Raw genomic sequence first — 27,987 nt, forward strand, 5'->3', positions numbered from 1 at the left:
AGCCTCGCGCCTCTCTGCATCCCTCCTGCCTCTCCTCGGTCAGTATTTGCCGCTCAGGCTGCAGGTTGAGAGCAGTTTAAGGTGAGACCTTATTGCATCCGTGTAGAAGACCGGAAAGGTGCTGAGCTTGTCCCGAACATACTGCAGGGGAATGAACGTATTTGACACTTCAGCTGTTTTTCGCTTCAGATGTAAGACGAGATCAAGGCTGCATGGCTTGGAGGATGTCAATTATTCGAATAAAGAAATCGTTTATTTGCACCAACCTTGGCATTTAAACTGCCATGGAAAAGAAGAAATAGCGAGTAGAGCTTTGTGGTACCTGTCTAAGATAGCTTAGTCGGAGTCCTAAGTCCGGATGTTGAGGTTTTTGGTTTCCATGTCTTTGGTTTCAGACCATCCGCTTGCTCCAAGATCTTCCTTTGGAAAGAATGTGATGTTCTGCGTCAGCGCTTGCAGCTTGTAGTTGCCACAAAGATCCTCATCCTGGTTTTAGGATGAAGATTTTGATCTTAACCTGTGAGTCAGAGCACGCACTGCAACGGCATCTTAATGAGCTTATGGTTCAAAGCTATTTATTATCTGTTATAACAGGCCTTTTATTACACTGGAAGACTAATTTGCATTGCTTGTTGTAATTAACACTGTAAAATGTTTAAACAAAAGTACAGATAGAAATTAAATTTACAGGCATTGAATTCAATAGCATTAAAATAAACCTTTGATTTGTTTTTCTCCTTTGGCAAGAAAGTGATTAGCTCAAATTAAATTTACGGAAAGCTCTCAACTTGGAACGAGTGATTTAATGAAAAAAAGGCATCCCAAGCTGCCGGAGCAGCTTGAGGAAGAGCCCAGCTTTCGTTTGCAGAAGGCTGTCGAAGGGAAGCTTAACTGTTTCAGGTGCGAGAGGTGCGTGCCCCGAAAACCTGCATCAGCTGCTGCTGGGAGGACACGTGCGGGCAGGATGGTGGCTTGGCTTTTCAGAGCTGTCAGTTCCATTTTCCGTGCTCTAGCAACTATTTTGGAGGTATCGGGGGGGTGTTGTATGGAGTGGGACCGAGATATTTGTTCCCTGTTAAGATCTGCGTGCGGTGGCAAGTGCTCCATGGTGTTTCAGAGCGGGATCTTGCCCGGGGTGGTGGCTGGATGCCAGCCCCAGGTCGTGCCTTTCCTTCGAGCCTTGTTGTCCTGCAGAGGTGGCATCAAGGTGGGCAGATGGAGCAGAGCCGGCACGGAGCACCGTGTGCTGCAGCACGGCTGCTCGGGTGCGTGCATCGCTGCGGTACCCGAGCACCGTGTCGCCTCGGGGTCGTGTCTCGTCTTACCTGAACGTGGGAACATTTTGCTCCAGTGCCTCAGGTTAACCATCGTATCGGGTTAAATGGGAAAGGATTGTGGGTTATTTTGGGGTTGTTTGGGTTTTTATTCGGCGTGCCACTTCTCCCTCTCCCCCGCTGCCTGTCCTCTGGCATCTTCCTCCTGCCCTGCCTAAGTGTCAGGTACGGGCAGGCTGTTCCATGGAGATGTGGAACGTGGTTTGGAAAAATCAGCCTTTTCAGTTGCAACTGATCCCTGAGCAAAGGGGATGGGGATTGCGCCGTGTCCCCTCTGTTCCCAGGGCGCTGGAGGCAGCGGCGCAGGGAGCCTGCGAACGTGTGCCTGCCATCAGTACGTCTCCTCCCGCTTCGGAGCGTGTAAGGTGATTCTGGAAAAGTTGTTCTTGCACTAGAAGAGGCTTCGATGTGTTCATCCTCAAATGAAGTCATCAAACCCGGGCCGTTTCTGCTCTGATTTATGGAGCAAGCTTTGACAAAAAAAAATTATACTGCAAGAAAATGGTCTCTTGGTAAGGTTTGGATTCTCTTCTATTGTTTTGAATTTTTTTGTTTTATGGCTGTGATTTGCATAGTTAGAACTAATTTGTACCGTCTGGGACCAAGGCTCTGAGTTGTCCATGTGTTGGTATTGAGCTGCTGCAGAGTTTAATGGGTGAGTACGTGTTCCCTGAGGTCGGGGCTGCTGTGATTTACGCCATGTAGGCCTCTTGAGGACTGCGCCGGTCTGTCTGGCAGAAAGTTACGGTAGTCAAAAAAAAAAAGGTGGGGTGTGGCGTGTGTCTGTCTCTCCTTGGGACATGTCTGCTGCTGAGCTGCCCGGGAGGGCTGGGCTTTGGAGGGTAACTTGCAGCTGCGGGGACGTGCTCTGCAAACCTGAGGGTGTTTGTTCAGAACCTATTTAGTGGCTGTAGAGGATGTTCAGCAACAGGTTTGGGTTTGAAGAAGCTACAAGTAGTTAAAAACGAGGTCTGTCCCAAAGGTTCATAGGATGAAAATTCGGGTACTGGTGAAGTGGGTTGACAGTTTCGGGTCTTTGCCTGCTCCTGGGCAGTTTGGTAGCCTTAAAATGGCATTTCCTCCTGAAATCCCTCCTATATCAGGGTGAAAACCACTGGCAAGGACCTGCCCATAGAGACGACATGGAAAACCGAGAGGAACTGAACTAAAAGCAACTACAACTAAAAGCAAGGAAAAAAGAAAGAAGCTAGCATGCACCGATGCCTCGAGGAATGGCGATGGAAATTATATTTTCTTGGGCAGGTCATGCACAAACTCGATTTTTTTTTTTTTTTAATTTTTTTTTTTTTAAGTTTCTGTCACTCTGCAGCAGGTAGTTTTTCATGTTGGTTTCTTCTCTCCTTTTAAGTATTTTTAGATCAAGCTAATAGCGCTTCTCCGTCCAACAGTTGCTTCTTGCTATTTTCAAAATAAATCCTTAAAAGTTCAAGTGCGTTATCTGTGTTAATCTGGAAGGACTGTCAGCTGATACAGAATCTCTTTCAAACCCTGCCAGAGTATTTGGTAACCTTTCTTCTTTTTTTTTTTTTTTTTTTTCTCCAGGCTCTTTGCTTATGTAGGCACTGTGTTTATGTGCTGTTCTTTCTCCAGATTATATTGTAAAGTCTCTTAGGCAACATATGACTTCAAGCTGGCGAAATGCGTTTCAAACCCATGTGCATATTTTCATTACAACTGTTTGAAACGATTCTTGAAATTGCATTGCTCCCTCGTCTCTGCTGAAGAATGAGCAATAGGCCTGTAAATCTGCCGAGGGGTGGGTGTTAGTTAAAATTGTTTAAATGCAATACGTAATTCCTTCTCACCCCCAAAAATTGCTTTGCTGTGTCCTGCAGACAGAGACTCTAATAGCAAGGGACTGCGGCGGAGGAACAGGCTCCTGTGCCTTAACCGAGGATGCTAATTCCTCAGCAGAACTGTTCTGTGCTGACATTTGCATAATCTTATTTTTTTCTTCCTAATACTAATTTTTTGAATTTTTATTATTATGCTTGTTAGAATAAAATATCTCCTTGCCTCTCCATTTTATCTCTGTGTGCCCCAGCCACCCAAGACACTTGAGATGAGCATTGTCACTCTACCAGAAGAAAGACAAAGATGACCTCAAGCTATATAAAAGCTCATGTTTTGTCTTAAGTCCTTAAGTCTTTCTTTTTTCTTTTTTTGTCATTAATTTTCAAGGAGAAAGCCATCCCTTCAGACATTGGGTAATGGAGCTTCTAAGCATTTGCTCTACAGAAAATGAGAATTAGTTTTGCACAAGCTGTTTGGCCAGGAGAAACTATAACGAAGGAGCGTCTTGCTAGATGCAACAGTGTCTGCTAACAGAGCACTTTTCTCAGATTTAAGAGGGATTTGTCGTGCCCAAACTATTGATTCCAAAGCACAAATAGAGCTGTCTTACTCTCATTCTGCTTGGTTTTGCTTTTTAATGTAACCCTCTATTTTGGGGTTTGAAGTTTAAGTCTCATAATTGTTAAGAAAAGGAAAGTGCCGAAATTAGTGAAGACACGGGATTTAATGCCTAGAGCTTGATAATTGTGTTTTGGTTTGGTTTGGGGGGTTTTCTTAAACTTAAAATTAGAGGGAGGGGTTGGTAACATGACAAGCTGTATGCATCAGGCAGTATGCATCAGAGGCACAGGACTTTAATAAGAAATTTGGAGGGTTTTCTGATAGATTTTTTTGTTTTTTTTTAAGAGCAAATTCTCTCTCTATTTACTGTCAGGCACTCGTGGCTTTCTCTAGCAGCAGCGTTACTTTAGAAATGACAAGTCAGGAACAATGTTGTTGGGGGAACGGTTGGGTTTGTGGGGTTTTTTTTTTTGTTTGTTTGTTTTTTGGTTTTTTTTGCTCAGGCAGTGGAGACCGAGTTTTTGGCTGAGGAGCCGTGGTCAGCCTGGCAGCTGATGTGCCCCGTGCCGAACACGACCCCGGGTATCGTCAGCCTCAGCTGAAGTCTGCGCCCAGCAGCCTGTCGCGAGCAGCTCGTGCCTCGGTGCGTGCCTGGGCAGAGGGCAGGAGTGACACGGCAGAGCAGCTATTAAGGGTATTATCCCAACATTATTCATAACCCTCTCTTAGCTACGAACAATAGTCCTCAAATCTGGTTGCTTTTATCCCGGAGGGTTTGGCGGCGGTGCCGATGCATGGTGTCCCTGCCCCTGCGATGGGACAGGTCTGTGGGAAAGCGGAGCTCGTGCGCTCGGAGCTGCTTCCGCGTGGGTTGCAGGGTGACATGACCGTGGAGGTCTTCTCCACAGCACTCCTGTGGGACATCAGTCTTGTACTCTGGGCTTCTAGCGCTTGCACCCTGGGGTTTTACTGGTATGCTTTTCTTTTCCCCGGGTCGGAGGTTTCTTGATCTGATTATGGTGAGAAGAGTTGATTACGCTGACCGTGTTGATGGAAAGATTCTGGTACCACATAATGACCTATCTCAAAGTCTGCTTGCTGGTAAATAACTGCTCTTCAAAGGTACAGTCTGACACTGGTGTCAAGAAGGGATGCGGGAACACGGATGAAGCTTGAACTGCAGTGGGGCTGATGCCCTGTGAGACACGCTGGAAACTGACTTGGAGCTGCTGAACAAGAAACAAAGTGGAAGAGCAGCTTCCACCATCGCCTGCTCGCACGTTAATTTACTCGCCTGCCTTAATTTACTTACCGCTCTGCATGCAGGAAGTGGTGAATGCTTGCTTTTTCACTCGAAGTTAAGCACTTATGAGAAGGTCTTAATGAAAACCTGTGCATCTCTGAGCTCACTGGGTAGCGCGAGAGCAACGACTGTTTGTCGTTGTGCTTTAAACTGTTGCTAACTTTTATTGGGTATTCTGCTTAATGCATGTGTAAGGGAATTATCTTGATAAATACACAGTACAAGTACTGCTCCTGGCTAGAAGGATGATAGCAGCTAATCCACAGAAACATGTGCAGCCCAACCTTTTGTTGCTTTCCATTTTGCATAATTCTGCAGAACAGGATATGTCAACACTCCGGTGTCTGACAAAGAGCCACTTAAGGGGTGTGGGTGAGATGATAAAGCAGGACCGAAGGAGAAGGTGTTGGGACATGCTGCTGGATATCATGTCTGCACAGAAGCAGCTGTTTTATAAATCCCTCCTCTCTTCGGTTAATGGAAAACTGACAGCATCCCAGAAGAAAGCAAGTTCAGGAGGTGCAGGGTGGTTTGCACGTTCAGTTGAAGTGTAATTGGTTTCTTAGCAGAGTTAGCTGACTTTTTGGGGGGGGTTACATTGTGTGCCGTACATATTTCATCCCTTTCAGAGGCTCTTTCTCCTTTTTTTTTCCTTGACTCTAAAAGCTGAAGGAGGGCTTGGGTTTCTTCTCCTTTGGAATGTTGACCTTGCTGCATAAAGTTGTCTGACTTTCTGCCTCTCCCTGCCGAGTGATATATGTGAGCATCTGGTAATGAGGGGGGGCTGATCATTAGTTTTTCTGAATTTCCGTGACTAAGACTGTGCGTGTACTTCAGGATCTCTTTCCAGTATTGCTGTACTGGCGAAATCCTCCCACTTCGGATCCAGCCCTGCGTGCAGTCGTGCTGTGGAGAGAGCCTCCCTTCTGAGCAAAGCAAAGAGGTCAACGTGCCCTTTTGGGGGGTCTAGTGTATTCTGGTGTCGCCAAGTGTATCTGAATTAGTCCGATGGATGCATCCATTATTTGAATTCACCTCTGATCTGAAGTGATACGGTCTCTTTCTGCCTTGGCTGTTTCGGTAGGCTGCTGTATGTCATCAGTATTGGTCGTGACGTTAGTATTAGCCTTAGGGTGTCTTTAGTGTTCCCTTTTCGCTGAGCTCAAGAGGTTGCTATGGAAGGGAGGTGGCAGAGGAAGGCCTGAGCCCCCCTCGTACCCGTTTCAGCTGTGTATGGCAGCTCTGGCCTCGCTGGGGACCTGCACTGCAAAACGCCCCCAAAGCCGGAGACCCCACGGGGTCTTCCTGTGCTCACATCTTAAAAACCTGTCCTCATCCTCTCTTTGGCAGCAGTTCACACAGAACAGAGCATTTCCTTTCCTCCTCTTCCTCGGCTGCCCCGAGGACACCAGCTTTGCCTCTTTGCTCTGCTCTCCCGCAGTCAAGGCTTTGCTGAGCAAACCTCCCCCAACGCCTGTGTCTGGGCAGCCCACGGATGTCACCCAGTGTCACCCAAGGTGCCGTCGCACCCAGCAGTGAGGAGCCCGTCCACCTTTCCCAACACATTGGGGCAGAGGTGGCTGCAGGTCTGATAGAGCCTGTGCTTCTCTTCTCGGCGTCCTGCTCGCCTCTCCACGAGGGGGCTGCTAGAGCTTCTCCACCGGAACCCCCAGCCTGGAGACCGCAGGTGAGGTCAGCCCGGCTTTGGCACAGCGCAGAGGCAGACCAGCTTTTTATGTCCTTCCTTATCCTTTTTGGGTTGCTCTAACACCAGAGCATCGAGACGTTGCCTGGCGTGTTAGAACCCCCAATTTAACTCCTCGCTGGGCTTGTTCTTCCATAGGACACTTGGAGGTCACCCCTTCTGAGAGATGTGATTCAAATCAAATGTGGGCTGAGCTGGGCAATCGGTTGTTGACATATGGAGTGTCAACAGAGCGCAATCGCCTGAGTTCATGGTAAGAAGAAGGGTTACGCTTTAAAAAGGTTAACCCCAGTCTAGCTAAATATTTACCTTGCCTGGTGCAGCGGTGCTGCTTCTGTGTGTTCGGCAGATGGATTTCGTGGATCCTAGGGAGGAAGCTGGGAGCGAGGGACCAAACAGTGCCCAGAGCCTCCTCACTAATACAGCAGTTTTAATTTTTCAAATTAAAAGAATTCAGCCGCTGAGCTGTGGGTGAAGGCGCTGCCGGGGAAACAGGAGCGACCCTCTTGAGGGGCACGAATCCCGGGGGCTGCTACTACCAAAATGCCATCATCTATGTGGTGGTGTAATTCCCAAATAATCCATTTCATTTAGTTTCTATTCTTTGCTACTTTCGGGATATGGAGGTTTTCTTTTTTTTGAGCAAGGACAGTAAGATCCAGCACAAGAGGCCGGGTCCTCGTGCTGGCAGCATTCGCACTGCTTTCCATCTCAACCTCGCGCTTCTCCGGTCTGCTAGTAAAAACCCAAATTGTTCTCTGCGCGTGAAAAGTTAACGAGGGCCAGAACTGAGTCTGAACGTGATCCAGACCAAGCATCTCCATCTCCTTTTGGCTCTTGGGCATCAGATCTGTGTGGTAATAAAAACACCAGAAGTGTTTCTCACCTTGGATCACCTTAAGATCCTTGTGTCAGGATTTCCAGCATCCTTCTCTCCATGTGAGATCCTCTATCATTTGTGTGTTGGTTTTTTTTCCTCATTGCAATACCACTAATGTCTCCTGTCCTGGCTTTTGTTTGTGGACTTTTTCAGTGTAAGCAGGTAATGCTTATAAATTGGGATTTGACTGCGTAACGTGGTTTCTGGCCGTAGTGAATTAATTCCCCGTGGGCGTGGGGACATATCCCATGTCTTGTGTTCCAGCGCAAATGACTGTTTAAAACATCCATCTGCTTGATCTGCTGTTGTGTTTACAATTGCCCTTTGTAGTTCCCGGCAGCATCTTGTCTGCTGTGCTTTTTGTTTATTTAAGGTTATGGTAAAATATCCCTTTCCTTTGGGGGCGTGTGGAAGCCTTTCCCAGTTTGGCTGATCCCAAGGGTCAGGGAAATAAAACATCATGACACCGAGATCGTCCCGAGAGCTCCGGTGTGACCCAGGCGTGGTGGTTCCAGCTGGTCGCTGATGCTGTCGCTGCTCAGGAGCGGGATTTTAGCCAGGTCCTGCCCTCGACCTGTCTCAGGCTTTGCAGGAGGTGTGGCCGGCTGCGTCGATGACCAGTTCTTAGCAGATTCTGCGTGTACTGTGGGAAAAAGAGAGGCTTCGGTACACTTAATTTGTAGCAAAACCTGGCCAGTGGAATAATTTTTGTTTGGGTATTGAATCAGTGTGATGTCCCTGTTTGTTTGTCTGTCTAGGATGATTTAGAAAGCCAGTTTCAGCTTTAGAAAAAAAAAAAAATAATAATACAACAAACAAAACCAAACCCTCTGAAAAATCCAGTGAGGATATATTTGATACTTTTTCCTGGCAAAAGTTAAACAGTTTCCATCCTCCTTCAGTTTCAAGCCTTCAGAAGGTTTATGCGTCCTTCTTTAGCACATGTTGCTGCTTGTCCTCGTCCGTGCTGGCGGCGCTGCGGGGCTGCGCGGTGCGTGCGTGGGGCTGCACAGATTTTGGAGTTTTGCTCAGGTTTTGTGTCCCCATCACGAGCAAAATATGACCTGGGGTGGCATTTGGAGAAGTTGCAAAATTCTGTCTGTAAACAGTATTATTATTTTTTTTTTTCTTATACTGAGCCCCAAGCGATGTAGTTGTTCGTCTCACCCAGAAAAGTAGGAAAATACTCCCTGGCTGCAGGAGTGGGTTGTTTTCCGATTTTTCCTATGCTACAGCAGTGTTTCCCAGTATGCGTTTCCCCCAGTATGCGTGCCACACCGAGGTGCATGTTGGACATCGATGGGACATAGTGGCAAATTCCCCGTCTTCTGCTGCTGGACTTGTTGCCTGTTTCGCAGTGCCAAAAGTTGGTCAAAGAGCTGCCGGCCAGCTCCGGCTGGCCGAGGAGTTCTGCTGGCGTCGACGCGCCTGCAGTGGTCTGCAGGGACCGATAAACCTGCGCCTCCGCAGATGTGATACGGTGAGTTGGCATCGGCCGTGGTGGGTCCCCAGATGTGCTGGAGCAGTTTGTTCACCATGCGTGCTCTGATGTGGCTGGGGAGCAGAGAGAGATATATAGGTATATACACACATAGATATCTATCTACATATATATATGCATACCTATATCTGCCTTTGAAGCCTCACTGCCAGCAGGACATGGATTGATACAGGAAGACTTGCCTTTTCCATATCTGGTACCCGGCATTTTTCTGGCTGAAAAGAGGATAATGATAAAATGAATGATGTTAAAAAAAGAAAAAAAAAAAAAAAAAGAGTGCGGCAAGCTTAGATTTTCTTGAGGAAGAGTCAGCAGTGTCCTCCTTCAGAGGAGCGGGTCAGGAATACCCTCATGCACTATGTGTACGCTTAGAATGGAACATTGAACTTTAACTGATTGGGAGTAAGCTGAGGTAAGTGGTATTTCAGGAAGACTTGAGAGCCAGCTTGCAAATCTTACAAGCCAGCTTAGTCCTCATTTTAGGAATTGGGCATGCACAGAACCGTTTAGGAAATTTTTTTCCTAACTCTTTTTTTAGTCTTCAGAGAATCACTTAATCTTTCAGTGCCTCGGTTTGCTGCGTCCATACGGTGGAGAAAGCAGCTACTGCGGTGGCACGAGCAGTATTCACCAGCTTAAAATAATACTTAAACACTTTAACTCGTCTTGACAAACTAGTAGGACTATACAAAAGCGTTTCGTTTCTGCACCAGAAAGTAAGAACCTGTAAGCGAGCCACGAGCGAGCGCTTCCCCGGCGCTGCTCTCGCACAAGAGCTAACAAAGGCTGACTTGAGGCAGCTGTGCAGCAGCTGGCCTGGCTCGCTGGATGGAAACATCTGGATGGTCTGAAAACCTACGGACCCTCACAGCATGAGACGCTGTGCTGACTGCTGCTGTGTGCAGCATCTTGCTGTCGCTTTTCTCGCCTGTTTGAAAGACATGCTCTCCGGTTCATCACTTCAAAGTCTGAGGCAGAACGGCTTGGCTTGCACAAAACCGGCATCTCTCCTTTCTTGTCTGGTGCTGCTGTGTCTCTTGCCCACAGCCGGAGACCGAGTGGCGTAACTGAGGTTCGTTTTTTGAAAAGATAATTCCTTTGCTCAGCTTCGAAATGCACTTGCTCGTGCTGCGCCAGCTGCGCCTCCTGCCCAATGGCCGGCTGCTCAGACGACGGGGTGGTTCGGAGCGGTTTTATTTCCATTATCAGCAGTCCTTCTGCTTCCATGTAGAGAGTAAACGGAGAATGTTTTTCTGATTATGAATCCATCTGGTCCGTACACCAGCAAGAGTGGAGCCACGTTTTTTGGCAGCCCCGAAGCTCAGCCTAGAATACGGCTGGGGACGTGCACGGTGCCGGCGTTCGGGACCAACTGTGTGAGATAGCGTCCTACGGAAAATTCAAATTCCTGAATTCCTCCCAGCTCTTCTCCCATAGTTTCCATTTCTACAGCGCGTCCTGGTGTTCCTCGCTCAGATCAGCCAGGCTCCGTTAGCTCCTTCGCAGCGCGGTGCTCTGCTGTTCCACTGCGTGTGAGGTGGTGGTTTATGAAGTCCCCGGGTAGACCTGGCAACATCCACTCGGTCCATCTCTGCCGCACCTCACCGGGTGGTGCGGACGCGGCCATCCGGCAAGCGCCGCCTCTGCCCTTGCAGAGCCATTGGAGTTCCTCAAGGGAAGGAGCTCAGCAGCAAAAGGAATGAAATGCGGTTTCCAGCGGATGGCCGTATATCCCTCCCGTTGTACTCTGAATTTTCCTGGCGTTTCCACGTGCCGCCTCTGGCTCCCTCAGCTGCCCAAATGGCACAGAGCAGGTTGGGAGGGATGGTGAGATGGCACAGCCGGCGCACGAGGTGGGGCTGCCGTGGGCTTTACCTCTTGAAGGAGCCATATGTGAAGTGTTTTTTCTCTCCTCGTGCTGGTGGTTTCGGTGGGTGCCGGGGCAGTGGCAGCGTGCTCCGGGTGTCTCTGCTTCCAGAGGAGACAACTACTGCCGGCTGAGCTGACGCAGCCAGGGGAAGCCGAGCCAGCAGGGGACTAAACAGCAGCATAATGTCAATTTTTGGCAAGGACTACGTTTATCTGGAGGCAGCTTGCTTCTCAGATGCCATGTGCTGAGCAGTGCTGTGCTCCCCGGTTTCTGGAACCGGGGCTCGAGGGGACATTACCTCCTTCCCCCGTTCCCGTGCTGCCTCCCGTTTGCTCCGAAGGAGCCCCGGTTTGCGCGCTGCCGGCGGGCGCTTTCCTTGCGGGATGCGGTGTTTCGCAATTCCCGCGCGCAGGAGCGTCGCTGGCACCGCACCCCGGCTCTGCCTTGCGGTGACTTGTTTGCATCGCCGTGCCCCGAAACAAAACGAGCACTTTCAGAGCTTTTAATCCGGTTTGCATGAGATCACAGTCTCTTTTGACACTAATTGCGGTGGATCTGATTAATTAGGCAAGAAAGCATGATTTATTTGAGCAGATTAATTTTATAGAATTAAACCGGCAGCCACCATCTCCCACCACAATATCGTGTGTTCCTGCAGGTACGGGAATCGGCATTAAAACCTCCGCCGTCTTAGTAAACGTCTTTATAAAAGCAATTCAGGTTCAAGGTTGTGAAGTGTCTGATGTGCCGGCCGTGTGCCGGCTCGGCGGGTCCGGGCACGCCGCCCTGCCGCTGCCCGGCCCTGTGATTAGCGCTGCTCTGGCGCAACTGAGAAGTGGACAACTCGTTTATTCTTGGGTTTCTGGCTTTTTCATTAAGGTCTCGAGTATGGAAACGCTCTTACATGCATGGGTAATAATTTGATTGAGAGTATTTCCCAGTTGCTGTAGCGGACTTTTTATCCTTATACTGGATGCATTATTTCATGGATGTTACATTTACAGTGGACTTGTTTTTTCTTTTAATGGTAATACTATTTGATTTGGACTACTTGATTCCCTCCTCCTGTTTCCTTCCCTTCCGTTTTTCTTCTTCCAATAAAATGTCATAAAAATTAATCATAGCTGAAGGCCAACTTTAACATCCAGATTTAGAAAATAGGATTTTAAAGACCCTTGTGCTGAAAGGAAAAATGTACTCTAACAGGAAGTCTTTGTTTTGTTATGGAGCAAGGAAAAAACATTTTTAAAACTTTATCTATCTGAACAGTTTATAGCAAAAAGATTTCAAAATTATAAAGATTTTCGAAGATTTAAAAAAAAAAAAAGATGGGGGGGTAGGAGTGGATGTCTGATAGCAAGGGCAGAATTAAGTTAATCAGTTCCAATATCTGACAAATGTTCTCCTGTAACTTTCTACTGTAGGGATCATCTCAGGGAGTGAATCCAAACCCACGTTTTGTTGCAGCTAGTCCCATCTCAAGCAACGGGTTTACATAGAACTTCAAAAGATAAAAGGGCAAATACCAGAGAACTGAAAAATGTCATAAATTTAGGTACTGCAGCCATATTCTTGATGGAAAGCTCCAGAGAAGGATCCGTTTGCGTCTCTTCTGCTGGTTGGTCACTACTTGCAAAAAGAGGGGGGGCCCTATCACCTTGAGTGTGTGTCTGCTTTAGAGATGGGGTTCAAAAAAGAGATGACCATTCAAGAAGCTGTTCTTCTCAGCTGTTGGGACTTCAGTGCTCCTGTCTCATAAGAAATGTCTGAAAGTGGTGTAAGTTGAGGGCATTGGGCAGAAGAGAAACACGCTCAGCGGAGAGTGGCCCGATGGCATCTTCTGGGAATGGTCTCTCCATCTCGTTACGGTTCATGTCATATTGATTGGGGAAGCCAGATGAGATCAGTCTTTCTGTCATGGCTAACAGAACATGCCAGGTATTAAAAATGTTTTCAAACGCGGTGAAAGGGAGCTTTCGCTTAAGGAGGAGAACGAAAGGTGGTTGACGATGAGCTTTTGCCGGCTGGAGAGCCCAGTTCTTTATTTCACAGGGCAATGGAGGTGTTCCAAGTAGAGCAGCAGAGTGCTGAAGCTGTGCTGGAGGAGCGCCTGGTTTTTGGGAGGTTTTTTAAGGGGTGTTATAGCTTCGAGGAAGATTGTGCTATTGATCTCCTGCTGTCCTGGATGTACTGGAGAAGATCCATGTCATGAGAAAGCATGAGCAAAGGCACAGATGGAGACACAGGCAAAAGGAGAAAATAAGGCTAATATCGAGTCACTTAAGCTTACAGGGTTTCCCCCCAAAGCAAGCCCGCACAGCGCTTTTTAGAAGTGCACAAATGCTTTGATAATATAAATGCTAAAATAAGAAAAGAATTGCTGTTGGTATGCAGGAGAAGAAACCGTGACCTCCATATGGAGGGGGACGTAGCCCAGCTGGCTGAAAATGGGACTGAAAAAGACTATGAAGGCTAATTAAAATGTGAAAAACTGAGAATTCATGCTAATAGACAGCAGATCTTTGTCTGGCGCTGGTTCACAGCTAAATTTGATTTCCTTGGGAGACGAAAGGAACTGATTTAAGTTCTTTACCTTGCGCTGACATTGATACTTTTCAGCCTTTTAACCAGTGTGTTCCCAGCAAAGTGCTTGGTTCCTGCAGGTCTGCTGTGCCTGGACGGGGGAGCCTGCAGCAGGAATCTCTTACTCTTGCTACCATTAAAAAATTTACTACAGGTGTCTTCATATATGGTGTTAAACTCGGCTTTGACCTTGTTCTGCTTCACATCTGGGTTGTGTTTTTAGCTTTCCCTTTCGGTGCCAGCAGGTGTAATAAATTGGAAACCTCAGCCCTCGCTCTGTGCCGTGCGTGGCGTACGCGCTGCTGAGGTCGTGTCTGCCTGCAGCGCCAGCAGCGTCACGCCTCCATCCAACGTCCTCAAGGGACACATCAGCTCGCCTCCAGACCAAGGCAGCTCCACAGAAGGGTGTCTTGAGACAAGCATTTGAGTGAACAACCTTGCAAACCAAACCACGGTCTTCTAGGCTTGAGATGATGCTGGTTTGCTATCAAATTTAGCTATTTAGGTGCTCCTACAAAGCCAGTTAAAGCTGTGATGTACATGTAACCCAGGGATTTGGACTGTGTACCTGGTTTCCTTTTACGCTAGAAACAAATATTATATGGCAGAAGCTGTGTTTCTCGGGGTTGTATGGGTTATTCTGCCTGTGCTGAAGGAATGCCAGAACCCTTACTTCTCCAAAGGTCGTCTTCCCTTCTGCCACGAAGAGCAAACCCATCTGTCTGCTGCTCCTGCCTTGTTCTTACTTGTCAGGGTTTAAGTGCATCTGCTTCAGGTTCCCTGAGTCGATAGAAAGTAAAAAGCAAGCGGTATGTTCAGTTGGATCAGGTTTTCCCTTGGCTTACACTTTTATATCCTACTCTTTTTTTAAAAAGTGCAGAAAACACCACTGTTTGTAGAGTTGTTCATTGAAGTCTGTTCTCCCATGGTTGACTTCTGTTTTAGACGTGCCAGGGTGAAATCCTTGGGTAGTCATCCGCGTGTTCAGTGGAGACCTGCACCCGGTGGTCAGCACTCCCTGCTCCAGGTGGAAGCAGGGGATGTTGTACGTGGACATTGGCACCTCTCATTCCCTTGACCCACAGCCCAGATGTGGCTGCTAAGGGAAATCATGAAAATAATGCCATGAGGAGTTATTCTCCAATGTGGCTTGGTATCAGTGTTGGCCCAGAACTGCTTTCATCTTGGATTTAGCCTGCAGCTCTGACTTGAGCCTCAAGTTTTGTCTCCTCAGCAGTGCCTGTGGAGCTCCTGCTTTGATTACTGTGACTGAGGTTTTTGTGTGGGTGAAACTCTCCCCCTAGGCTAAAGTCATGTACCAGCACCTGAAAATACAGAAGATCAGCCATAGCTTGAATAATAAATGTTGTATACCCCTGGACAAAGAAGGAGTGCTCCCAGGAGACAACTTGGATTCCCAAGTCAGCAGAAAGTCCTGTTGCCCTGTAGGACCGTGGAAACCAGGGGTTGTGCCTTGCTGTCCAGTGGCTTCAGTTGCTGGTGTTCGACCTGGATGATTTAAAGCACGTTGCTATGAAAACTTCTTTTTGTGTGCGTGGTCTATGATTAATGCAAAAATTAATGGAAGGAGTAGAGCTGATGCTGATCTGATCCTTTACAAAGAACAGTTAATGGTTGGAAAAGTAGAAATGAATCAGTGGTGGAAATACAAATACTTGGTACGTTGCATATTGAACTAAGCTAATTTATGGGATGCACAGAAGGTGGTTTGATCAGCTGTCCAAAGCCTTTAGACTTCACATAGTCTGAGAAACCACCATGAAACAGCGTTGTATTGTGGGAAATAGGCGGTGAGGCGCTTCACATCTTATATCGTGAGCTGGGCAAGTGTTAGTCACGGTTTAATCAGTGTACAGCTTTAATTCGCCTTCCTGCCTGCGTTGCTGGAATTTGCTACCCTTAGTAGGCGTTAAGAGAGTGACCTGCTCCTGATTTTGAGGGTCTTCTGGTAAGGGGCAAAAATGCTTTTGTTTTAAAGATAGGTTTGTTTCTGGAAAATGGTGTGGTATTTGGTGGGTTAGTTTGATCTAGCCGTTTCACTACTGAAGTTCAAATGAAATTTTAAAACAATCTATGTTGTGGTTTCCCTCCTTTGGGACAGGTTATCAATTTTGGCAGTGAAAGCTCGGTAGCTGTAACTGTCGGAGTTCGCAGCGTGCAAAAAGATGATCACTGTCGTATATCTAGGACTACTACTTAAAGCTCTGTAACACATAAAAAGGAGGAAGGGAGAGGAAAGTTTCTGGGAAGGGGTCAGGTCTGAAGGAAAGTTTGCGAGTTGTGGTATACCCTCCAATAGCAATTAATTCACTGTGTTCATGGGTTTGTAACGAGGCTTGAACTGATAACTGGCAAGTGGATTTAATGTTCTGTGCTGAAAAATACAGTGGCTTTCCTGGGTAATGAAGTTAAAATACCAATAAAACTTAGGAAAATATGCTCCCTCCTCTTTTATTGTTCTCTAATGCTTTTCTGTTACCACAGTGCCTAGAAGACCCGGGAGCGTGACTCACTGGCCTTCTGAAAACTGGGATTGCGCAGTTCTCTTTGGAAGGGCTTTTCAACCCAAGGACAGAAATACTCAGCAGATCGAAAGCATCTCAAATCTGCTTCTTAAAAGCCATGATGGCATGTTAAGGGCTGTAGGTTTACCAAGAGGGGCGTTCCTGCCTGCTGGCAGCAGCTGGTGCAGTGCCACTGGTCCGTGGTGTTACCTGGTCCACTCCATCTAGGAGACCAAGGTCATTTCTGTTTCCTAACAGCAAAATATTTGCTTGGATCTTTTGGTCATCACACATTATGAAGCTTCTCATGAGTATTGGGACGGAGGTGGCTCTGTTGTTACAGCTTCTGCCTGAAGGGATTGCTCAGTGCCTCCTTCCACCCAAACTTCCCACCTGCCTTTGGATAAACTGGTTAGCATCGCTGATGCTTTTATTCTCTAGATTATAGAATTGATTTGCCTCATAGCTTTGGGAGGAAAAAAGCTTTTAAAGATCACCGTTGGGTCTAAAAAGCTCAGCGAGGATCCTTACGTGAAGATGAGAATGAGGGGGAGTTGTGGTGGGGTTTCATATCAACTCAAAGCTGATGGTTTGTGCCCCTGGAACCCGGGGTGAATAGCGGGTGAGAGCGGGGATGTGGCTGTTATCGGGAGGGGAGGAAGGATGATGGAGAGTGATGAGAGATGAAGCAATAGGGACGAGAAGAGTTATGGGCAGTCTTGAAGGAGAGGACCATACTTGAACTTTAATGCAGAGAAAAAGCCGGCGGAGGGGTTTGCAGAGGATGGTGTGTAACCTACTCCAGACACCTGGAAAGGATGCACGCAGCTGAACTGAGCTGAAGAAAATGGATTTGGGGTAGGAAGATGGGTTATGAGAATTCCAGTTTAGAGAAAGTATAATCTCTACTCTCTCCATTGCTACCTCTGACCGCGTTCTGGCTCATGGTATATATCATGTTATGAGTTTTGCATTCAGGGCTGTGGCTTGTCTTGCAGACAAGACATCGTGGATAAATTTTTCTCATGTTGCAATGGGAATTGTTTACTCTTTCGCTTCTTGCATTTTTATGAGGAAAAAGTAATGATGACAAAAACAAGGCTGAAAATATATTGAATGGGGTTTTTTTTTTCAATAAAGCAAAGCTACTCCCCAAGCTTCTTTCTAGTCTGTTTGAAAATAAATAATCTACTTAATTTTTTTTGCACCACGTGTTACCAGAGGCGAATTTCTGATGGAGGACAATGGGGCTGATATTCAAGTAGCTGCTACTCCGAACCGCAACCTCCGACGGCTGAACTTCAGAGTGCCAGAAAAACAACAGTGCTGCTCGCAAAGAATGCCTCTACACAGCTTAGGCTTGTTATTAGTCTTCTCACACTAACGGTCTCCAAAATTGCAAATGATGAGGGAATTTGACTTTAACAATACCATGAAACAATAATGCAAGAGGATGATTTCATACTTTTTTTTTTTTTTTTCTCTTATGCTTTAAGATATTGTGCTGTAGGAGAGTATGGGTTTTATTGATTCGGTCTAAAGCTGGCTGGTCCAGCTTTCTCGTGATTAATTGGAAGCCAACACTTTGTAATACAGCGCGCAGAGAAGTCTTTGGGGGTTTTGGTAGTGATAAATATGCTCTGAAAGACTTTGCAAGAATGCACTTTTCCCTGAAAAAGAGTTGTGCACCTGAACGCTTGCGTGCTTCTCCCAGTTCTGCTGTTAGTCAGGAAGAAAACACTAGTTCTTCCTACCAACTTGGCTTTGCCTCAGGAAAAAAATATGCATTTTGTACATAATTGCATAAGTTTGGTTATATTTTTCCACTTCTCTCATTTTCAAGCTGTTTGACCCTTGGAAATACATTCCCTTGGTGTCCAGTGGATCTTCGTTCCTATAAAGTGTTTCTGAGGGATGTGTGTTATTTAAGGCATTTGCAGAGGGATGCAATTAAATATGCAAACCTTAACAGTTATTTCAGCATCCCAGCATTGTTTTTCTTATTGCACGTGGTTTGTATGTCCAGCCGTAACTCCATGCGACATTTGGGTTTCATAGCTTGAAGAAGGCTTTCTATTTTATGGTATCTTAAATAATAATAATAATAATATATATATACACACACACGTCTCTTTGCTCTTACTTCTGTAGAGTGTGGAATGTCTCTCCTTACAAACCAGATGAGTTTCTGCGTGACTGCAGGCTACGTTATTTTGGGGGTTCCCACTGTGCTCCCTTGACATCCCAGGGCAGCTTTGTTCCGTGTGTCCAGAGCAAGTTCTGCATGTGCCTGCACAGAAAAACTCTGCTTTTGTATGCATGCCTTTGTTTTTCTCTGTTTTGCTGAGGGAAACCAAGGTAGAACAGATTCATTCTGGTGAGGCATGTCTTTACTATTGTTTCACAGGTTATTTTGAGGTATGGGTTCCCCTGGGATTTTTCCTCTCTTGGCTTTTTGACCTTTTCGCATCCTATAGTGATTTTCTTGATTAAAAGTATGGAGTCATAATGGGTTTACACGGTGTTTCTAAAATTAAGGTAAGTTGAGGGCTTTAAGTTGGGGGAGGAGGGAAATGGTGATTGTTCCAAACTTTTCTGTCGCTGTTGCATAACTACAGAGAAAATACGACTGCTTTTTTGGGAGCAGGTATGTGCTTGCTGGGCTCCTCAGAAATACTCTCGCTCTACCAGTGCAGAGGCTGAGAGAATGGATTGTCTGTGACTTTGAGGATGAGGGCTTTCAGGTAAATGACAGACCAGGAGAGTGGTTTCTTTTAGACCTCCCCAGAAGGGATGGGGTGTCCCAGCGAAGCCCTGCCCGGCTCCGGCTGCCCTGCTGCTGCAGGGGGCTCGGCCAGCGCAGATGTTTGCACCGCACATAATCGTCCCCTGGGCTGGGGCCACCCGCGCTCGGGGTCCTGCTCCGCCAGCTCCAGCATCTCACCTCCCGGACCCGGCGAAGGTCCAGGTCTTGCTCCTCCAAGTCACAAGCCACGAGCTTGTGGGGGACAAGCGTGGGGCACCGAGCTTAGCGGGCCAGTGCCCGTTCAAGCCCTGCGCGTGTGTTTGCTCCACGTTTTCCTAAAAGGATGCAACTCGTACTCGTGCAAAATGTTTCTGGGTGTTTTTAAAACGCTGTGAAGTGTTCAGCCGTGGGAACAGCCGCAGCGGATCGACCAGGACGCCTGCCCAGCCCGCTGCTTTGCTCCCCACGCAGGGAGGGAGCCCGCAGAAGCCCTCCTTGCCACTCAGAGGGTTTGTCAGACACGAAGTGTGGCTTTCGGCAACCTCCGTGTCGTGATGCTGCGCTCGTGTCCAGCCAGCAGCATTTCACTGAAGGTTATTTCTCCTTTCGCATCTGTCTGTGTGGCTGCCTCGCATTTTGCTCGTTGGGTGGCAAACATCTGCTCGTTCTGCTCTGCAAATCCTCTCCCTTGTTGCGGCCACACCGAATAACAGGGAGTAGATGAGTTTAATTTGAGGCATAACAACGTGCATTGCACCCTTACGTCCAGACAAAAAGCTGCAGAGTCCAAGAGCTGAGAGTGGATATATTAATCATGTCTCAGGGGGCGTTGAATGGAAAAAGCATCGGTTGCTTTTCCGACCGGCGCAGCTGTGCCAGCCGCCGGTCCCCAGCCGGCCAGCACGGTCTTTCTCGGGCTGACCCGGCGGCCGAGCATCCCTGACCTCCCGCAGCTGCGGCCCCTGGAACAACAGAGCCCTTGAGTCATCGGAGAGAAACTTCGCCTTCATTGGCGCGGGGAGCTCGTGGCCAAGTGGGCTCAGCGATGCGCTGCACCCAGCAAGCAGCGTGGCCATCCTTTGCCCTGCCGCTGAGCTCCGGAGAGTGGTCCTGAGCAGCTCCCTCCATCCAGAGGTGGACCTCTTTGAAGCCCTGTATGCTGGTCGCCATAGGTTAAATGTCGTTACTTGCATAATTAAAAGTGCTATGGAAGTAGCCCCTAGGACAAACTCCTCTCTGTCTTCTTGCTCACACCAGTTGTGTCCATTACCAGGCTGAATGTGGAGGACTGGTGCGTTATTTCTTCAGGAAAGCCTGTTTTCATGGGGGTTGGTCTCAAAGCAGCGTGTGCTCATAGCTGGTGTCGTCACAATTGCTGTCACAAGCTATTTTATTTGGTTTTTTTTAAAGTAAAACGTACGTTTCAGTCATTTACCCTCACTGTCATTTCTCTTTCTGACTTGGTCTTGTTTAGACACTGGTTAATGGGTAGATTACTTTCAGCCAATATTTAGTATTTTTCTAATTCATCAGTGATAAGCATGATGGAAGAAGAAAACCTGGGTGAGAACAGAGTAGCAGAGTTGGGATTGTTCAGCGTGGAGAAGAGGAGGCTCCAGGGAGATCTTCTTGCAGCCTTTCAATATATACAAGGGTTTATAAGAAACATGGAGACTTTTCACCAAGGCCTGTGGTGACAGGGCAAAGGGCGGGGGTTTTAAACTGCAAGAGTGTAGGTTTATACTGGACATAAGGAAGAAACTTTTTATGGTGAGAGTGGTGAGATGCTGGCACAGGTTGCCCAGGGAAGTTGTGGGTGCCCCATCATTGGAAATGTTCAAAGTCAGGTTGGATGGGGCTTTGAGCAACCCGGTCTGGTGGAAGTTGTCCCTGCCCATGGCAGGGAGGGAGAACTAGATGCACTTTAAAGGTCCCTTTGAACCCAAACCATTCTGTGAAGGTTTGAGCAAACATTTTTTTTTAATTTTTTTTTCATGATCGGAAAAGCCTCTTCTGAGGATAAGATGGGGTATGGAAGATGCTGTGGGTGACGTGGGTGGCACAAGCCATCAGTGCCAGCATGCAGTGCTGTGCCATAGGACCTGTCCGGCGGCAGCGCTGTGGAGGTGGCTTCTGGAAACACCTCCCTGACAACTGGTGTCTGGACATGTCCCCTGGCTCTGGAGGGACATGGCGGAGCTGAGCTGCTGCTTGGGTGGTTCAGCATGACCCTGGTGAAGGCGACAGGGCGGACGCAGAGGGTCGGTCCTGATTTTGATGCTTTTTTGGCATTCGTTTTGTGGAAGTGTGAGCGGAGGGCTGGAACCGCACCAACGGCTCTCACTGCATCCATGGTGGGAGGAGGAGGAGGAAGGTCTGGCTGGGTGCAGTGGCTGGGTGCTGTGCTTTCGTAGCCATAATTTGAGTTTGTTTTATTCATATTTTTTTTAAATCTAAGGTTTCAAGTTATTATTAATGCTGACCAAAGCATGCTTAGAGCCCTGTGACTTGAGTTTTCATGGAATCACAAAATGGTTTAGGTTGGAAGGGACCTTAAAGATCACCCAGTTCCAGCCCCCCTGCCACAGGCAGGGACACCTCCCACCAGCCCAGGTTGCCCAAAGCCCCATCCAGCCTGGCCTTGAACACCTCCAGGGATGGGGTCTCCACAGCTTCTCTGGGCAACCTGCGCCAGGGGCTCACCACCCTCTCAGTGGAGAATTCCTTCCTAATATCTAATCTAAATCTCCCCTCTTTCAGTTTAAAACCCTTTTGGGAATAGAAAGGTTATTTTGATTAACTGTCCAGGAAAATAGACGTGTTGTGTCAATCTCTTGTATTTCCCCTGCTGAGACTAATTTTAAACGGTTTTGTTCAGATTGGAGAAAAGCTTTCAAGTCTCTTGAGAAATTGTGATTGTTTCACTGAAAACGACAAAACCCATCAATCACAATGAGAAATCGAGGTGTTTCATCCTTCCCAAATCCTTATGATTTTCCGGGTGAAACTCTTCTCTGAATTATTCCAAGCCCATTAGTAGTTCTGTTTCGTTACAGCACGGGTGGGAGGGCGGCATGCGAGGATCCAGCTTATACTTGGCAGGAAAAAACATCGCCCCCGTGTATTTATCACTCGTCTCTGTGTCTGTGCCCAGGCGCGGAGAAGGAGGCGGCACGGGGTGAGCTCGATATTTTGCTGCGGCTTTACAAAGTTGCGGATGGCGTGGTAAAATTGTATTTGTAATAGCAGGGAAAGGAAACCTGTTCGTTTTGACGCAGTTAGGGTTGTGCCGTTACAAAGCCTTCTCCAGATGAAGCACGTCGTTTTCAGGCTCAGCGCTGGGAGCAGCTGGCGGGTCGCTCGGCCGAAGGCAGCGGGGTGATGGGGGGGAGCGGGGGGGCGGGAGGCTGCGCATCCTAACGGGCTGGTTCCCCACCCCTGCGCTTTCAGTGCTTTTGTTTAGTCGTGTTTTGTAAAGCTCGACTAAGAGAGCCAAGGCACAACAGCATTCAGAAGCAGCGCTGGTGATTTCATTGAAGTTTTAACCTGGATTATAATGAGATTTGTTCCTTCAATTAGTTCTGCGGCGTTTCAACTTGGTTGAAGCGCGTGGTTTAAAAAAAAAGAAAGAAACCTTCACTTTTTGCTCGCTCATCCCTTGCCCGGCTTTGTGGTGTATGGGACGGCGCTGGTGGTGCCGGCCCCAGCGCTCCGCGTCGGGGTCGGCGTGGCGGGATGCGGGAGGTGAGGGAAGATGGGCAGAGGGGAGCGGGGCCCCTTCTTCCCTCCGTTCACAAAGAGTCGCTGAAAATGAGAGTTCGGTTCTCCATCCCACGCTGGGACTGGTCCTTCCCTGGGTAGGGAAGTGCTGACTTTTACTTGTCGTTGCTTTTTAGGCGCTTTTACAGGAGTAACTGTGCGTGCGGTGGGGCTGCGGGGAGCCGCTCACGGGCCATCCCGCAGGGTTTCGGGGTCCTTTCGGACACGACATCATCGCAATGACAAAACATCAGGAATTGTGGCAAATGCAGACCTGCCTGTGCACAGATGGGAATAAATGGCATCAGCTTGGGAATTTGGGAGACCCCTTGGTGTTGTTTGGTTGGTTGGTTGTTTTTTGGGAAACCAAAGGGTTTCCACAATCCCATTCATGAGGCTGCATTGGGGCTTACTGGAGTAAAGCAAACGTGAAATCCAGTTGCTGCTCATTAGGATGCAGGAATGGGATGCTCTTAGGCTGGAAGAAGAGTGTGGGTCGGGGAAATAGCTCGGGAATAGGCATTTTGCATGGAGCGGAGATTTGCACCCCCTGCACCCCAGCGGGTGGGAGAGGGGAAGCGAAAGCCCTGGGGCACGTCAGAGGCAAAAAGGCCTTTAATGGTCATTACTTTTGATAGGGACTTTTATGGCCTGTAGCTTAACGACCCACTCTTAAACAGCAATTCACAGAGGAGTTTATTCTTCTCTGCCATCTCAAAGATGCTTTTGATGCCACAGGTTTTGTTCTCAGAACAATAACGCACTTGATAACCTTTGGCGCTGCTTTTTTGAAGCCTCTTGGTTCTTTTCTTAGGCTGTGTTTGGCTTGTGTGTGTATTTATGGCTTAAAAAACTGTGATTGGGTTTCTTCAGCGTAAAGAAAACCCCATCCTGCTCAGAGCCGCCCGGGTTGGAGGCGGGTGCGGTAACACACAGAACAAGGTGTTGGGCTCCTAATTCATCTTCTGTGAAATTCCTTATATTAGGAAGTGGAAATAGCTGGGGAGAATGCCGCTGGTGATGAGCTGCTGCGCCCTGGGGTAGCTGGGAGGACTGGTGAAGTTTCTAAACCAAAATTCTGTTTTCTGGGTAGGGATGTTGATTTAATAACTGTCAAAGAGTTTTTAATGCAGCATCTATTTTTTCACGAATAAGAGGTCACTGCATAAAATTTTTGCCTCTTGGCAAAAATTGTGTTATAAAGATGTACTTGCTCTAGGTTTAAAGTGTTAATTTATGTGGTGTAGTGAATTGGATTTAAAGGTCCCTGAAGACCTTTGAATCTCAGTAGCTAATGAGGCTTGCAGAAGAGAGCTTGAAAGAGGAAAAACTTACTGGCAGCGAGCAATACTGGTGAAAGAGCTCCAGGATTGAGCAAGTTTTGCAGAGAATAATTAGAAATGATCGCATTGGCGTTTGGGGCGTTTGATTGTTTCCAGCTATAGATCTCCCCTGCTGCCGCCTGTGTCCCTGTCCCTGCAACCCCTCATGCCCCAGGAGGATGCTTCTCCCTGCCCAAACCCTTCAGGTCGAGTTTTCCCAAGTCCTAGACTGCTTCCAAAGAGACACAGCTCAGCTCCTTGCCGGTACCCCTTGGGATGAGCCGGGCATCTGTGAGCTGCCATCTCGCGTCTCCCTTGGCTCTCCCCATCAGCTCAGCAGAGCTGTCCCTGATGGAGAGGATTTGGCGTTCAGGCTCTGATCTCTCTGCTCGGCTAAGCCATCGTGCCAAAGATGCTTAAACTTGTCCTTCTTTTTCCAGCTGGCCTTGCTGAACTTCTTCCACCCTGAAGAAAAGCTGCACGTTGGAGAAGAAGGTAGACGCGTCCGTCGAAATAAAAGGAGTAAAGGCAGCGAAGGGCCAGACGGTGAGTCCCACTTTGTTCCTCAGTGCTGCGCTTGTCATCCACACACAGACAAGCAGAAGACTGACTTTTTTTTTTTTTCCAGATCATGGTTATATACAGAGTTCTGTGTGTGGAAAAAAAAATAAAATTGGCATCTGTGGCTTATAATAGTTTCTGTCTGATTTTGATTGCCTTCCAGATGATGAATTCCAGTAGTTCTTATTTCTGCAACTGTAGGTCTAGACATTTTGTGCAAATTAATGCTACTTAGCAATCTTGTCCTTGGCTCATCTTCTCTAATAGTGGGGCTCTGTACTCATTTAAGGTTATAATTTTTGCTTATATACCTATATTTGTTGTTCTGTACCCTTGTCTTTGCTTAAAATCATCAAGTATCTATTTGTAGTCTCACAAACAGCTTGAACATCTGCATCACAAAATGGTAACTGGGTTCTAACGGGGTTTCACAGTGCAGTGGAGGGTCTCAGGTGCATCCAAAGCCAATGTGAAGGGAAGTCAAAGTTATGCAGAGCTTGTATTAAGAGAGCGGAAAGTTCCAAGAAAAATCATAATTATATAACTGTGATTTGATAAATATAAAAATGAGGATGTGTGATACAAACCCCAGGGGTGCTGGGGCTTCCCTGGTGGCCATGGCGCTGGCTGGTAGCCCGAGACCTCCCTGGTGTGGCAATGGTGTCTGTCCTCCTGGTCTGCAGGGCGGCAGCTGCTGCTTCCCTTTGCCATCACCATCCCTTGGTGAGAGCATCATCCTCCACATGTCCTGCTCTGTTATGCTCAGATGCCAAAGCCCTTCTCCTGTCTCTGGTATATTTGTTTCAGACCTTCTGGTCGGTTTTGGACTTGGTGTCTGACGATGCACCTGCCCTATGTGGACGGTCCCCTTGATGGGACGGGCCATGCCATGATGCAATTGTACAGGTGCTTTGTGCGAGTGCTAAATATTGCAACGTGCTGCTGTCTGATAGGGGTTTTTCTTAAAATGTTTTAATCTTCAGTCTGGGAGATGGAGGCCGTTCCTGATGGCTGCAGAGGCACTGAGCTGGAGCAGGACATGGCGGTGGGAGCAGGAGCTGGGCTGCGTGGGTCAGTTATGACTTCTCAGGGGGAAGGACCACAGCGGCTGCTTGTGGATAAGGTCTGGGAGATACGGGGCAGAATTGGAGAAAGCCTTCTGCCCGAGAGACTGGGGAAAGGACAGCCTTGCACCCCTCCCCATGAGGTACAGCAGCGGGACGCTCGGTTTTGAAGGGGGTCACGGCTGCGGAGAGCACTGTACGGAAGGGGCAGGGAGGCAGGTGACAAGGAGCACGTCTCTTGAGTGGCTGATGGTGTGTGACCTCTCAGACATGGTGGTGATTCCCGGGGGCTCTGCATGCCAAATGGCTGGCTCTTTACGTCGCAGGTGTCTTCCAAAGCCCCTGGACATCTAAAAGGTGCTTAAAATGGAAGATGAACCCTGCCAAAATTATATTTCATGCTTGAGGTCATGTAATATCACCGTTCTTGTTCTTCTAAGAACAGCACCAAAATCCTTAGGTAGCGCACAACTAAGTGGAAGTACTGCGACATCTTTATTGCACCAAAACCACCCTCAACTCTTGTTGAGAACTTCAGTAATAAATACCAAAATAATTAAAACTAACTTCGCCTTCAGTCCCTTCCCCCAGCCTGACTCCTGCCTGGTTTCAGTATGAAGAATTTTATTTCCAGTGCCATCTTTACATGATTGTCCAGCGACACTGGGACATGAGGACTGCCTCCTGTGTTGAGCTCCTGGAAGAGCTCCCGCGCTTTCCTACTGCAGAAAAGCACAGCTCCATTTTTATACAGAGAGGAGAAAGGGACTGGGTGCCAGGGAAGGCAGGGAAAGAAATAATCAAATAGTGGTCTGTGCGTGGCTTGATGCCTGCTACGCCCAAGTCCTGACTGTGTTATAAAGCTCTCAGCTATCGTTAGTTTTCCTCTCCGGCTCCATGAGTTTCCCATCTCCCCCGAAGGCTTCGTAGTTTCACAGTGGAAAAGCGTTTCCCTGTGGCTCTGCTCCAAGAAAGAGCTTCGTGAAACTCCCCGGATTCCTCCTCCCCGAAACGCTGACAAGTATGATGCATTTGGTACAGACTCCCTGAGTGATTCCAGCTAAATGTGGTCCATCATCTTTAGAGCCGGTGTCGCTCCGATGCTCAGATGGCTCAGGCAGGATCCAAGTCCTTTTGCATGATTCCTTGAAATCTATTCCAGTGTCTCCTCAAGTCGCTTGTATAAGTAGCAAGTTTCCACTGTACGCGAGCGGTGTAAATGGAGTGCTGCAGGCAGATGTTTGGAGGAGTTAGCCTAGCCCGTTAGGCTGCCGAAGTGCTGCCTTTCTATTGCCAGATGTGCAGAGAATCCCTGCACGGTGGGAAATAGATGCTGAAAGTTGGTGGACTAACGAGGGCTTTTCTCATCATCCTTGTGCCCAGGTGAACACGTGTCATAGTTTTATAACTTGTGCTCCTTTCCCAGATCTCCTTTGTGATCCCTGAATGCATCGGAGGTGAGTCATTCCAGAAACGTAGCACGCTTCCACTGATTATATTTGTCTTTTTGTAAATTAAGGGGTTTGACCCCATGGCAGGGTGGAGATGGGGAAAACTGCCAGAGCGACAGATTATTTTCCTGGTGGCGTTAGCAAGGCGGGTTATGCTGGAAGCAGTTACTTCGTGTTTGGCCACCTCAGTTTTATTAGGTAGAGCAGTATTTAACAAGTGTAAGCTGTCAGGGTAGGGATTGACCTTGTAACAACCGTAAAATCAATAAATAAACAGAACAGCTTTCTTGTGTAACTCGTGCTGTGTGTTTTAGACCTACATGAAGGAATCTTACTTTTTAGAGAAGAGCGATGAATCGTTAAAAAAAAAAAAAAAAATCATGTCACGATACTGAGAACACCATTTTCTTCATGAGTTTTGCAAAGGGAAAGTTGATCAAATCTTTGATCTCCAAAGAGCCTCCAGAAGATAAAAGTGGATGAACTATAAATCCCCAGAAGGAAGGAGATGTGCTTTCCACTTGAGGCCTCACTAATATTTGTCTGGAATTAATTTTATGAACTTTCAAGTCCTTTCACACATGCAGTGAAAGACCAAAGTGATCCAAGTGTGGAAGCCGTGGTTGGAGGGAGGCTGCTCAGTCCCCTTCCACGGCTGTTTGAGTCCTGCCCGTCTCGGTACCAACACCGGGATGGCTTTGATGATTTATGTATGTCAAAGGTAACAAGTTTCCTTTCTGAAAAGTTTTTTTTTTTTTTTCTTTTAGGAAAATTTGCTTTCAAGTCTCTTGCTGTGAAAAAGGTGTTTTTGAGACACGTCAGAGCTATTCCCGCGGGGCACGGGGAGGGTGACGGCCGGGGCTGAGCCCAGAGCACAGAGCCACCGGGGTGGGACACAGGAGGGCACGAGCAGTGGAGCTGCTTCGGGGCCTCTGTTGCTTGCTGAAAAACACCAAGAAAAATTGTGTGCGGTGGTGCAAAGCTGTCGGTTGGATCCCGTCGCTTCC

The 27,987-nt window shown here is 47.7% G+C and overlaps 1 protein-coding gene across 1 annotated transcript in view; it reads left to right on the top strand.

The window, feature by feature from the left end:
- EDA (ectodysplasin A) overlaps window positions 1-27,987 on the top strand; it is a gene marked incomplete at its 5' end in the record, with an annotated part of 80,849 nt that overhangs the window by 27,025 nt on the left and 25,837 nt on the right. Inside the window, one exon of the mRNA XM_082488022.1 lies at window positions 24,345-24,450. Within this exon, the coding sequence (XP_082344148.1) occupies window positions 24,345-24,450 (106 nt within the window). The remainder of the gene's footprint in view (window positions 1-24,344; window positions 24,451-27,987) is intronic.

The sequence above is a fragment of the Vanellus vanellus genome (genome assembly GCF_965231255.1).
Source record: "Vanellus vanellus genome assembly, chromosome: 10".
Taxonomy (NCBI): Eukaryota; Metazoa; Chordata; class Aves; order Charadriiformes; family Charadriidae; genus Vanellus; species Vanellus vanellus.